The following is a 13,686-nucleotide window of genomic DNA, read 5'->3' on the forward strand; positions in this document are numbered from 1 at the left end:
GAAATTTTTTCATAACATGGAGGATTTCTTTCCGAATTTATTTCAAGCGGTGAGAGCTGACCTGACTTGCAATTTGCTTTCTCGCTTTCCCTCAACACGTAAAATGGTTTCACATAAGGACTTAGAAATATCACGTGTTTCACTCGCTAAATTTAGTGTGATGGAATGGAAGTACATACAAATAGATACATCTTGGTCTTTATTATAGAGTGGAGGGTGACTGAAAAAGAACTTAATGAATGATATTGATCAAATTACCAAGTGCTTTGTAACATCATTAGCATCATTATCGTCATAAGCATCATTTGATGGAATTTGGACCAGACGAATTCGATCAATACTTTTTCCCCAGATCATCAGTGGCGAAGTTTCTTTTAAAAAAAAAAAGGAAAAACATCAAGAATTTTATTATACCCACGTATGTATGTATGTATGTATGTATGTATGTATGTATGTGTGTGTGTGTGTGTGTGTGTGTCTTTGGCGATGAATTCATTATATTTCATAACATTCACACTTACAAGGGGCTGCTGGTTATTTTTTTCTCGAAACACATGTGCCTAACAGTTCCCTCAATATTACAAATATCTCATATATATATATATATATATATATATATATATATATATATATATATACACATTATATATATATATATATATATATACATTATATATATATATATATATATATATATTATATATATATATATATATTATATATATATATATATATATATATATATATATATATATATATATATATATATATATATGCCGAAAGCACACGAGGTCGTGCAGCATTTTTATACTCCGGTTAACTATCGCACAGGCTGGCACCATAATGTAAATGGGGATTTATGAGAGACAGGATAAAACATGTTGCAGCCATGTTCGCTTCAGTATCCCGAATCGGTCTACATAATCACAGCAAGGTGTATGCAAAAGTTTCCATTATCTTTGCTTTGGGGTTTGGGTTGGGGCTATATCAAATAGATGTCAGATTTATGTATTCATTTATTTTTGGAGTGTTATCCTCATCTTCATAGTTGTAGTTGCTGGTGAAGACCAGATAAGAACGAAAACTTAGACCATAAAATCCAACCTTGATTGTGTCCGTGGCGCAGTAGATAGAAGCGTTGAATTTCTACAGTTCGAGGTGAACATAGTCTGAAAATAGCGGTTTCAATCCTACCCAAATCCGGCCAGAGGTTTAGTTGGCCAGAACGTGATGAGACAATAACAACCATGGAAGGCAGTAATTGCTGTGGATAGAGTTACGAGACTCAACATTCCTATCCCGTGGCGGTTAATCACCTGAAGAAGGTCAGAGGATGAATTGGTCGAAACGTGGTGAAACAAAAACTATGAAGATGAGGATAACAGTCCGCAAATAAATAAATACACAAATTACTCATCTCAAGAAATTCCAATAAAAAAACTAAGTCGATGAACCAATAATATATGTCAGTTTTCTTTTCCGGTAAATAGTTTTGGTGTTGAATATCGGAAAATTTTTTATAGTAAGTTCCCGATGCTGTGGGTGCCAGGATGAAGTATTATGACTGTTTGTGGGATGGGGGTAGCTCTTCCGATTGCCTGTATGATACGAGTTATCAAAACCAAAGTTACTGATCGAATTTATTATATAATAATATGAATTATTTGACATATCACTCAGTTTCTAAGATAGCCTTAAAAAACGTATACACAATAAACTGGCAACCCCTTCCCCGTGATATTTTACATATATTCAGGGGGTTTTTTATGGATTTTTTTTTTCAGAATATTTCTTATGACTTATGTATTAATATCTATTTCAGTTGCTTGCATGGGAAACAGAATCTGTTATGAATTCCCAGCATACAAGAAGTGCGGAGATGGTAATTATATTCTGCTCTTTTTTATTTTAATTTATTTCATGAGAATTTGTGTGATTTTATTAAAATACTAGCTCGTCGGGTAGGCCAACTTTAGAAAACATGTACTTTGACAAGTAGCTGGAATGCAAATGATGTCAGCATAGGTAAGAGATGGGTTCGCTGATTTCAGAGTGGTGACAGAGATGCAAGTGACAAAGTGAGCTCCGGACGGCCATGAACAGCCACCATCGCATTGTTACAAAAGTGCATTGAGAATGACGATGACTATGGAGAAAAAAAATAAATTCTGTGGCACAAACGGTCGCCTGTTTTATGGTACTACTTTCGTCTTGTAGCTCTTCAACTTTTCATTTTAGTTAAATGAAATAGGATGCATTACTTTCGGAACGACCTAGGTATCTGTTGTATGTAACATTTTCTAACGGGATAAAGAAGTTGATTGTTCGTGTTTTGTTTTCCAGGATTAAAATGCTGCCGAAAATGTTACCATGGTGATGTCAGCCACATTTATGGTTATAATACTTATGTTGATCACCAAATAAGTAAGTCGCAGTTTTCTGTGGTGAATTTTTTAAAATTTCTTTCTAAATAAAAGTCAGCCCATAGGATGCGAAAACCTTCTTTGTTTGTTGTCGCGTATTATATTACATCAGTATTTCTTTCATAGTTGTATGAGCTCGAAAATTAGAACACGTGTAAATATAAATAGCGACATAACAGCTTTTTACTTCTAATTCATTCTCATGTAAATATTTAATTTTATTCTTTTTATCATAAATATATCAAAAATTAATTATACTGAAAATATTAATGACTAGCTGATTGGCATGAGATTTTATTTTTATTGAATGCAAAGGTTATTAAATATTTCGAAGTATTGTGACGGCATTATACAGAAAATGGACACGCCACAAAAGACACTAACAAAAATATCCCCTGACGCACTTAATTGGGTATAATCACTGCAATGAAACCATGGTACATCTGTGAAATATGTCACATATAATAACATAAAATACGCATCAAGTGCGCTTGAAAGCCAAATCACAACGTAATATTAGGAAAATAAACAAATATTTTACTTGTTGTTAAATTTATAACATAAATATATTTCGGAGCTAAACTCCATCTTCAGTATGTTGTTTTTTCGGGGGTTTTTTTGTTTTGTTTTTTTGCTTTTCTTCTTTTTTTCTCATGATGGAAACTTGGAGAAAGAAAAGTCTGTTTGTAAAGAGCCGCGCGTTATATCTCAGCGGTTGTATTTTGAAAATCAAGTGCGCTTTTCTTTTTCGAAGTTTACATCATGGCAAAAAAAAGAAGAAAAGAAAAAACAGTTGATGTGTATTTTATTTTATTCGAATTAAATCAACGTTTTTTTATGGAATTCACACCCTTGACGTTATGTAGCATATAGTTTTTACATAATTAATCCTTATATATATATACATATATATATGTAGATATATGTATATATATGTATATATATATATATGTATATATATGTGTATATATATGTGTATATATATGTGTATATATATGTATATATATATATGTATACATATATATGTGTATATATGTATATATGTGTATATATATAAGAACAAATAGTTAATAAAACATGTTAAAAACACTTTGAAATGAGTTAAAAATTTATTTAATTTTAAAAACGAAAAACTAAATAAGTGGATAATCCTTAATCCGCGGAGTTTCAAAGAAATACTTTCCTTATCATCAGAGGGTAGGATTTAGCAAAATGCGGGATCGGAATTTGCTTGCAAAAGTATTTGATGAAACTACAAATAAATCATAGATCTTACTTGATAACAAAAAGTGAAGCAGAGGGAATAGGGTGAATAAAAATGTGATTTCACGTGAATGGATAGTCTGGTGAAAGGTAAACTATCCAATGACGGTAAAATCCAAAAATGCAGAATCCAATTTTAGGATGTCCCAATAAAATGTATACACTCTTTAAATTACCTCAGGTTGCTACATAAATACGCTATGCCACATTCCCAAGAGATGTTTAGGAATAACCGTTGACCTTGCCCCCCTCCCCAATTCAATCACGCCATCTGAAGCCGGGTTTATTTCCGTTTGCTGCTGGGTTATCCAGAAATGTACTATGTAACCCTTACCAATATTCATACTAATTAACATAATCTCCACTTACTTTGGTGCAGTTCCACTGCATAAAATTGATTACAATTATGTTTAACTATATTGATAACGCTGTATATATCGCCTAGTATGCTAATGTATATTTTAATGTTTTCTTTTTTCTCTGATTTCAGTTAAATATTAAACAGAGACGAGAACAGACTGGTGAATGAACAAGACGAAATGAGATGATATTAACAAAATCTTCATTCAAAAGTGTATTTCGGGAATCAGTCATTTCGAGTTTAAAACAAAAAATCTTGCTTTAGGAAGCAAAATAACACCAGGACTATATTGGAAGATTGTTAACACCGGCCAAAGAACTGACGACATTATTTTTTACCTAATTTGGCTTGAAAGCATTAACGAAGTATAAAAGGCATATTCGATAATTATTTCACCAAAGAATCGTAATAAAGAAAATACCGTTTGGCAGTTTTACTAACTCTTGTGCCATTCTTATTAGTGGCCTCATTTTCATATTTTAATGTCAACAGATTTTGAGGCGGCAAATTGAGTTCAAGAAATATAATTGTTTATGTTTTTTCATTGAATTGCTTGAAAAGGAACTTATACTGTTTTATATTAAAAAGATCGAGCAGTATTGAGCAATTTCTGAGATTTTGAAACAATTATATATATATATATATATATATATATATATATATATATATATATATATATATATAATTATTTTTTATTAAGATAGTCCTGATTTTGAATCCTAATAAATACGAATAATGATATTACATGGTGTTTTTTTTTTTTTTTTTTTGTTATATTTTCTCTATTATATCAGATATCCTTGCAGGGTTGATGCTAAGGCTTTATATAACGTGTGTAAAGTTACCTTTACACACGTAGACCCAACACCTTGTATGCTGTCTACTTCGCAAGGAACATAAGACACATAATAACTCGACTCCTCTTTTGTAACAACGACATTTATTTCCGGGCACTTTCCCAAATAAATTTCATATAAAATCGACGTATTCAAGATGGCACCGGATTTTACTCATTACGAAACATCGATAGAAACAAAACATATAGCTGATACAAATATATGAATCAGTGGAAGAATAAATTTTACACTGGCTGGTAACAGCTATTTGCTGTTTTTTGTTGTTTTTTTTTTTTGTTTAGTTTTTTTTTTTTTTTTTAGTTTTTTTTTTTTTTTTTTTTGGTATAATTTTCTATTTTTGAATTGCTAAACCTACAACATCGAAGTACACATAACTAAATCATAAGGGACTAAAAGTCAAATATTGCATTTCGGTCACTCTCTTTACGATCCAACAGCCTCGTCAGACCTTCCAAAAATGGTTGTAAGTTAACAATAGTAATGAGCACTCTGTTTAGGTTTTTACTAATTACCAGTTTTACCAAGTATATGTATATATATATATATATATATATATATATATATATATATCTGTGTGTGTATGTATATATATGTATATGCATATATATATGTATGAATATGTATATATGTATGTATATATATACATATATATATATGTATATATATACATATATACATATATATACCTACATATACCTCTCTCTCTCTCTCGCCCATTACCGGATGTGTAAAAAAATACAAAAAGAAAAACCGATTAAACAAAAGGAGACTTTTTTCTCATGTTTTTAAGTTTTAATAAATTTAAAATCTTTTTTTTTTACTGAAGATGTTCGTTGATCCGAAGAGAAACCGGTCAAAAATCAGACTTTTGATATTGTTGTCTTGTGTTTGATTTCTTTCCTTTCGCTGTTTTCACATCCACACACACACACACATCCCCATATATATATATATATATATATATATATATATATATATATATATATATATATATATATATAAAGAGAGAGAGACATAGATAGATAGATAAATAGATAGATAGATAGATAGATAGATGGGTGTAGTCATCGATTAAAAAATTACATACAAGTGGGTAAAAAAAACTTGAATGTGTAATTTACTTGTTTCCTTGTAAATGGTACGGGCAATTTTAGAAGCAAGGTAAATCTAATTTATTTACTTTTTTTTCGTTGGAATATTCAATCAGATAAATTTTTGAAAAGAGGTTTTGACTATAAAGATTCAGTCACCGCACGCACGTCTGAACTATATTCTAACGCGTATCTGAGGAAATATCATACAATATGGAAACTCCATCTGACTATACTGACGCAAGTAAGAACACAATACAATGCTACAAGTATAAAAATGCATATACATTAATGCATTAATAAGATGTAAATCTGTATAGGTTCATCCACCATTGTTTTAATTAGCTTCAGTTTATTCTGATTTGTTACACTTCTGCATTGAACTGCTTTCTATTAATTGCTTTTGTATATAGTAGCAGATGTACCTGGCGTTGCCCGGTATTAAACATAACGTTAAATTCCTTTAAAACAACGTTATGGACGAATTAATCTCTAGGGTATTCGTCCATAACGTTGTTTTATTTTAATCGTTTTCCCACTTTTTTTTTCTCCCCGCAAATTAAATAAAACGCCATTTTAATCGCTTTCATTCTTTATTTTAAAAATTCCCTCGATACAGCTTTGAAAAGCGAGGGTTGAAACCGGTCAGCTGACTCCCCATTCCTTTTTCTTACCTCTCCTCTTCCCCCTTCATTCCCACTTTTTTGGAGAGAAGATATATATATATTTATATATATATACAAATTTACTTTTAATCATGCATCATAAAAGTCTTCCCTTCCTAATTGCAATATATATATATATATATATATATATATATATATATATATATATATATATATATATATATATATATATATGATGTTATCGTCGTTGTAAATCTTGTCATGAGCTGATGTCATCGTTGTTGACACGAATACATTCATTTTTTCTTTTGTAAACATTTTTCTGTCTGAATGTTGAACATGTCTGCCATCACTAGTATAAGGTCTGTCTACTCCCATTTTTTCTCCTCTTTATGTCCCCCTCCCTCTCGTTTTTTTTACCATGACTCACTACTGAGCAGCAGAAATGTACATTTGTATACAATCATATTCTGTTTAATGTTTATTTTACATGTTGGCATGTGATGAACGGCTTTACATTCATTCCCAAACTAACCTATCTCTGACCAGGTATTTATTTATCCCTCTTTCTCACAAGGGGATGCCCTTTCCTCTTCCCTGCAACCTCTTTCCCACAGAAGAGACGTTGCGAGCCTGTCTCTGCTTTATCGTTGTTTTCATACCAAGTGCTCATCTGAGCGCCAATCTATGGTTCCCCCCTTGCCAAACTTTCACGAAAAACACTTGTCTAGCCAAAACCACTATCAATAATTTCCCCTACTCTTTATCTGTCCCTAAACCTGAACGTAGATTCCATGAACAAAGTTTCTTTCTTAGAACTGCACGCCTGTGGAACTCTTCCGTTGCTTGCTTTTCAGCTGACTACAATTTGTCTTAAAGTCCAACGTAAACAAATTCTTGATGAACCGTCCCCTTAAGTAATCCAATTTACCAAATTTCCATTACTTACTATTACTAAGCTATAATCCCATTGACAACTGTACATCCATTTACCCTTATCCTCGAGTGGCCTCTGGACCTTGATATGTGGTGTACTCTGTGTATAAAAAAATGTATGGAAAACGTTGGGGGAAAGCTATTGAAATACAGCAACGTTATAGTATATATATATATATATACATATACATATGGGTGACCCAAAAAACTGGCCCCAACTCTAATTAGGCCCCGTTTCTTACTGTTTTGTCTGAATGAAATGAAACTTTGGTCATAACTAGTTTATTATATTCAAAACATCACATCAAAACACTAGGGTCTTTGGCCTTTTTTTCTCCGTTCTATAGCATATGTTCTAGATGACCTCTATTTGGTTTTTTTTTTGGGGGGGGGGGTCACCCTGTATATATATATATATATATATATATATATATATATATATATATATATATATATATATATATATATATTGGTAACTGGATAAATGCTATGTCATGTTGTGAATAAAAAGGTACATTCATTCATCTCTAGTGGGTTTGTCCGAGGCTACTACTACTCCTTAATACAGATTCGGCTAATAATTTACTTGTATGATTCTGGTTTTAGCACCTTACAAATATACACTGTGAAAAAACTTACTCTATAAAAAATTAAAAACAAACATATGCACATAGTAAAACGATCAGGCCAGGCGCTCACTAAAAATTAACAAACTGCTTTCTCCTTTAAGGCCAAAGTTCACAAATCTCTGGGGATCTAAAACCAAACTTTCTCATATGGAATCCTTTCTCGATGTAAACTCCAGAAACATCACTAGCACTAAGCGAAACTAACCTAAACTTCCCAATCTTTAAGCATTTTATCCAGGATACCGTTTACTTTGCTGTAAAGAATCTGACAATCATATACAATGGATCGGACTCTATATCTCTAGTACCTATTCATTTAACTTAACAATTTCATGTAGAATTTGTATATCATTCGATAAACTTTACAATATAGCGTCAATTACCTCCATTTACTTTAGCATTCCCTGTTAATCTTGACTACATTTAGTGTAGCATTAACACAAGAATTTCATCGGATCCGAGCGGCCAAATTCGTGTATTTGATGGACATTACCACCATAAAATTGGCTAGGTTTATCGAGCTTCACAGGCCCAGCTGATATCAGCATGCGTAGCTGCCTGATTTCACATTCCCTTACACAGGCAGTCACGTACCAAACCCGCCTCCCAGATCCTGACACAAGCAATCATCTCTTCTCGATCTATTCTTGACAACTACACCCGAAGCTTATGTGACATATGCCCGCAGCTCACTCTTGAATGTTGATCACCCTGGAAGATTGGTTAATATCAATACAATCTCCAACCTCAAACTGAAGCGTCGTTATTCAAAATAACAAATACATTACAAATCTGTTCATTGGGAAATACATTACAGATCTAATAAGAGATGCAACTTGGACAAAAAATTTTTTCTCTCCATGCTGAACAGTGTGCTAAGGAGGTAAATTGAATGGGTTACATCAGACATAGAAGAATTTTCAGTGCAGCAATTGCGCATAGGCAACAAACACCCCACTTTAACCTATTTGAAAATAGACATTAATGGTTACCATCAAGAAATCACTGTTAAGTTGTAATAGCAGCAGCTAAGAGTAGGTATCCTAAGATGATAAAAAATTGTATCTCCACACAGCAATTAGGAATTCACGATTCATGGAAAATCGGTAACAGTACGTTGAACAATGAAAAAGCAACAAGTACCCTACAATCCAATCTCTAATAAGTCGCTTGCACAGCAACGGATGAGGCTGAACTATTTTCACAGCAGTTTTCCTTTAACATTATTTTAAACTTTGTGAATTATTCCCTCCAAATTTTTTCACAGCGGCCATAGGTCAAAGTCACGTATGCATAAAGGGCAAACCTCAGGGGTTAAGGTTACGGTCAAAAAACGAAGGTCAAGGTCAAAGGTCAAGCCGGAAACTGTCAAAAAGCGCGAGATTTTTACCAAAAAGTCAAAAACTGAGTGCTGACAAACACTAATGGCTTCCTCCCGCCTCCCCCTCCACGGCCATATATCAAGGTCACGTATGCACAAATGTAAAAGGTCAAGGTCACGGTCAGAAACAAAAGTCAAGGTCAAAGGTTTTTAATATAGAGAGATTGGAAGGGGCATTCCGAAAGTTCTTCTTAAAATGGGTAGAGGAGGAGGGCGTTTTGTAGATATTCCGTACTTTCACCTAACAATTTAATAAAAAACAGCAAATGTTAAATAAAAATAAAAAAAAATAAGATAAATAAAAAATGAATAAAAATAAAAGACATCAAATCAAAAGACCATCAATGTATAATATCTGTTAACGAACTGTAATACAACGGAACAGTCCGTGTGTGGATGATTATCAATTAGGTTTAAATTCGATTTCTATCTATCTATCTATCTTTAATTCTGGTTTGGTCAGAAATGAAAACAAGTAGGTCAATCTCTAAATGGGAATGGTATCTAAGTGGAAGCACCAAGAAAACGGGAAGAAGTTCGGAGTATGGTTCCCTTCCAATAAAAATGCTGAGCAAAAAAAAAACAAAAAAAAAAACATGAAAATAAGGGGCAAGGAACGAGGATTTATGGGTCCAATAGAATTATTTTATTGGTAAATTATGGCAAACAAAGGAAATAACCAAGAGTTTACTTACTTTTATTGCCTTAAGAAATCTTTTGAAATGCTCACACTTGTTTTAGTACCTAGGTGATAAAAATCAATAAAAGTTACCACCAGAGTTCACAGTTTAATTAAAAGGGATAAGCCTCTCTAAGTTTTATTTTAAATTTTTCTGGCGCTGGCCTGGTCTCATGTTGTCTGGAGCGGTCATCTTCAAAATAATTCTATGTTTCTGAATAAACACCCTCAAACTCCCCATGTTAAGAACGGTTTTCTGAATAAACACACTAAACCTCCCCAATGTTAAAAACGACTTTCGGAATAAACACCCCAACCTCTCCCATGCTAAGAACGGCTTTCCGGCTTTCTGAATAAACACCCTCAACCCTCACAAGTTAAGAACGGCGTTCCGTTTGTGTGTGTGCGTGTGTGTGTGTGTGTGTGTGTGTGTGTACTTGTGTGTGTGTGTGTGTGTGTACTTGTGTGTGTGTGTTTGTTTGCGTGACTGTATGTGTGTCTGTGTTTATTACGAATTGTCCTTGTATTTAGCTTGACTTTCTCAATTCAAATTGAGATTCACCATTTTGATCCCAGGCAAAGAACAATTTTATTAGCGTAATGGTGCGAAGATCGGGGTGGCGACAAAAAGTCGAATGTTGAAAAAGTTCAGTTTGAAATGGATTTCTGTTTTCAACGCACGTGCAAGGTTGGCTGATAAGAATAACAATACAAATAATAACAATAATTATTATATTCAAGTCTCTTCTTAAAGGGGCTTTGCGTTTACGAATTTACTAGTTAATCGACAGTCGACACTTTCACTGAGTTATGCCAAACAGACTGACTGTTCCGCTGTATCACAGTTATTAAGTGTGGCTAGACTAAAACTCATCAGAGCCAGTAATCTAATTTACAACTAGCTTATCGACAGTAGACATTTTCAATGAGTTTACGTGTGTGTGTGTGCTTGTGTGTGTTTGTGCATAATATTTGAAATGTCGATTATAAAATCGTTTGGGAATGCTGAAAACAAATATCGCAAGGAAAATTAGCACAGACAGTTTTCGAGATATTAATGCGTGTATTTCGAAATGTAAATCACTGGCGACCATGTTTGAACAGGCAGCATACGAAAGTGGCAAACCCTCAGATTTGTTCAGGTATGCTGAAAACGAATATCGCAAGGAAAATTAGCACAGACAAATAGTTTTCGTGATAGTTTTATTAATGCGTGTATTTTGAAATCTAAATCACTGGCGACCATGTTTGAACAGGCGGCATACGAAAGTGGCAAACCCTCAGTTTGTTCAGGTATGCTGAAAACGAATATCGCAAGGAAAATTAGCACAGACTGACTATAGATTCACCATCAAAGTATTGAAATGTTTTTTTTTATTTTACAAAGGAATCACTACCTATCAAGGCCCAGAGACCACTCGATGGATTAAAGAGTATACAGTAGTCAATGGGACAATATCATAGTAATCGTTAGAAGTGTAAATTTGGTAAATTCGATTACTTAAGATGAACGGCTTATCAAGAACTTGTTTACGTTGGACTTGAATAGGACGAAATAAAAATATACAGTTGAAAGAACTCGCGGAAAATATCATTTTAACGATGCCTTTCAAATCGTAAACTGCTTGTGTACATTTTTCGAAGATAATAAAAAGTGTAAAAAAAAAGAAAACCTTTAGAATCCTAAAAAGATCTCCCGGAAGAATTTTTGCAACATGAAAAATATACAAACCAAAATCAAGAGAGGAGGCACCCTACTCCAAAATACGGTTTATTACATTACCTAATAAAAAAGAAGAATCTTAATTTAGACGCGGGGGCTCCAATAATACGATAATTTGTGTGGGGGAAGCAAATTGTTTTCTTTTTTCTAACTTGGTTTTAAAAAGTTTTTATTGCTAACATTTATTTTCATAAACTCTAACCACACCTCGGGAAAAATGTTTTTATTTTTTAAATTTTGTCGAAACGACGAAATGGATTTTAGTTAAACTTCGTTTGACCTTGGCACGTGAAGACATAACACACACACGCGCGTGCGCACACACACACACACACACACACACACACACACAAGCATTGCTTTCACCAAGCAATAAGACGAGAGAAAGGTGGGGGAAGGAAAGCGGGAAAGGGTTGGTGTTCTCTGCACATACAAGTAACCGGGGTCAAACGGAAGTTAAATGAAATCGATTTAAAATGGCTCGACAAAGTTGTGTTTATGATACTTAAGATTAATCAAACGAAATAATCGTGACCCGTGGAAATTCCACGGCGAATATTTCGCATTCAATAGAACAAAACGAAAAAGTAGTAAACGAATAAATATATTAGAAAATGAATGTTACCAAAGGCAAGATAAGTTACTCTTCTACCTACCTAGATCACGTTTTTGTTGTTTTCACTTATTTTAATCGTTTATTTAACACAAACAAAAGTAGCGCACAGTTTTAAGTTAGAACAAGAAAGAAATGTCGGTTTCATATTACTGTACACATAGATTCGAAAAAGTTGTAAAAAAACAAATATATAACAAATAAATTTTATCAAAGGCAAGATAAGTTACTTTTCTCCCTAACTGGATATATTTTTTGTGTTTTTATTCAATGTAACATGTTTATTCAGCTCGAAAAACATACAGTGTTTACCGATGTATTAGAAAATTCAAGATGGCGCCCCACTCGCTCTTTAACACTGTAAGTTTTGGAAAAGGTGTTATAAATAAAATACTAGACAAAATACGGTTAAAAAACCGCCGAATATATGTCAACCTTAATCACGGTAACATTTATTGAGCGAGTTTTAACAGTATTTTATCCAATTTTTTTTATTTATAACACTTTTTCCGAAACTAACCGTCTTAAAGAGAGAGTCAGACGCCATCTTGAATTTTCCAATACATCGGTAAACACTGTATGGTTTTAGAGCTGAATAAACATGTTACATTGAATAAAAGCACGAGAAATATATCCAGTTAGGTAGAAAAGTAACTTATCTTGCCTTTGATAACATTTATTTGTTATATATTTGTTTTTTGACAACTTTTTCGAATCTATGTGTACAGTAATACAAACCCGAAATGTCTGACATTTTACAGTCATCTTGTGAGACTCGATAATCGCTCCAAACTCGAAAAGTAAGCAAAATACTGGTAGCAACACATCAAATAAATGTCAGCAAACGTTCGAACATGTTTTAACAATTGTTCTTGCTTTCTTTTTCACATTAGCGAAACTCTCATCAAAGCAAAGACGAAAATGAGAAGCAAGCACAAACGAAGAAGTCGGATTTTATCGTTGAGCAAAAAAAAAGAAAAAAAAAAGAAAAACAAAGAAAAAATCTCTAATAGGCCCCACGCTATAGGTCAATCTCCAAAGTCTGTCCCATCGCGTCAGTGTTGCATCTCTGTTTACAAGTACTTTAATGGGATATGTGCTCTG

The 13,686-nt window shown here is 33.1% G+C and overlaps 1 protein-coding gene across 1 annotated transcript in view; it reads left to right on the top strand.

The window, feature by feature from the left end:
- Window positions 1–4,682, top strand: part of LOC145245917 (uncharacterized) — a 39,568-nt gene extending 34,886 nt beyond the window's left edge. The window contains exons 9-11 of the mRNA XM_080107659.1: window positions 1,823–1,882; window positions 2,344–2,424; window positions 4,177–4,682. Of these exons, the coding sequence (XP_079963785.1) occupies window positions 1,823–1,882; window positions 2,344–2,424; window positions 4,177–4,187 (152 nt within the window). The 3' untranslated portion in view covers window positions 4,188–4,682. The remainder of the gene's footprint in view (window positions 1–1,822; window positions 1,883–2,343; window positions 2,425–4,176) is intronic.
- The last annotated feature ends 9,004 nt before the right edge of the window (window positions 4,683–13,686 follow it).

Source organism: Euprymna scolopes, chromosome 23 (genome assembly GCF_053919585.1).
Source record: "Euprymna scolopes isolate OS-2025 chromosome 23, ASM5391958v1, whole genome shotgun sequence".
Lineage (NCBI taxonomy): Eukaryota > Metazoa > Mollusca > Cephalopoda > Sepiida > Sepiolidae > Euprymna > Euprymna scolopes.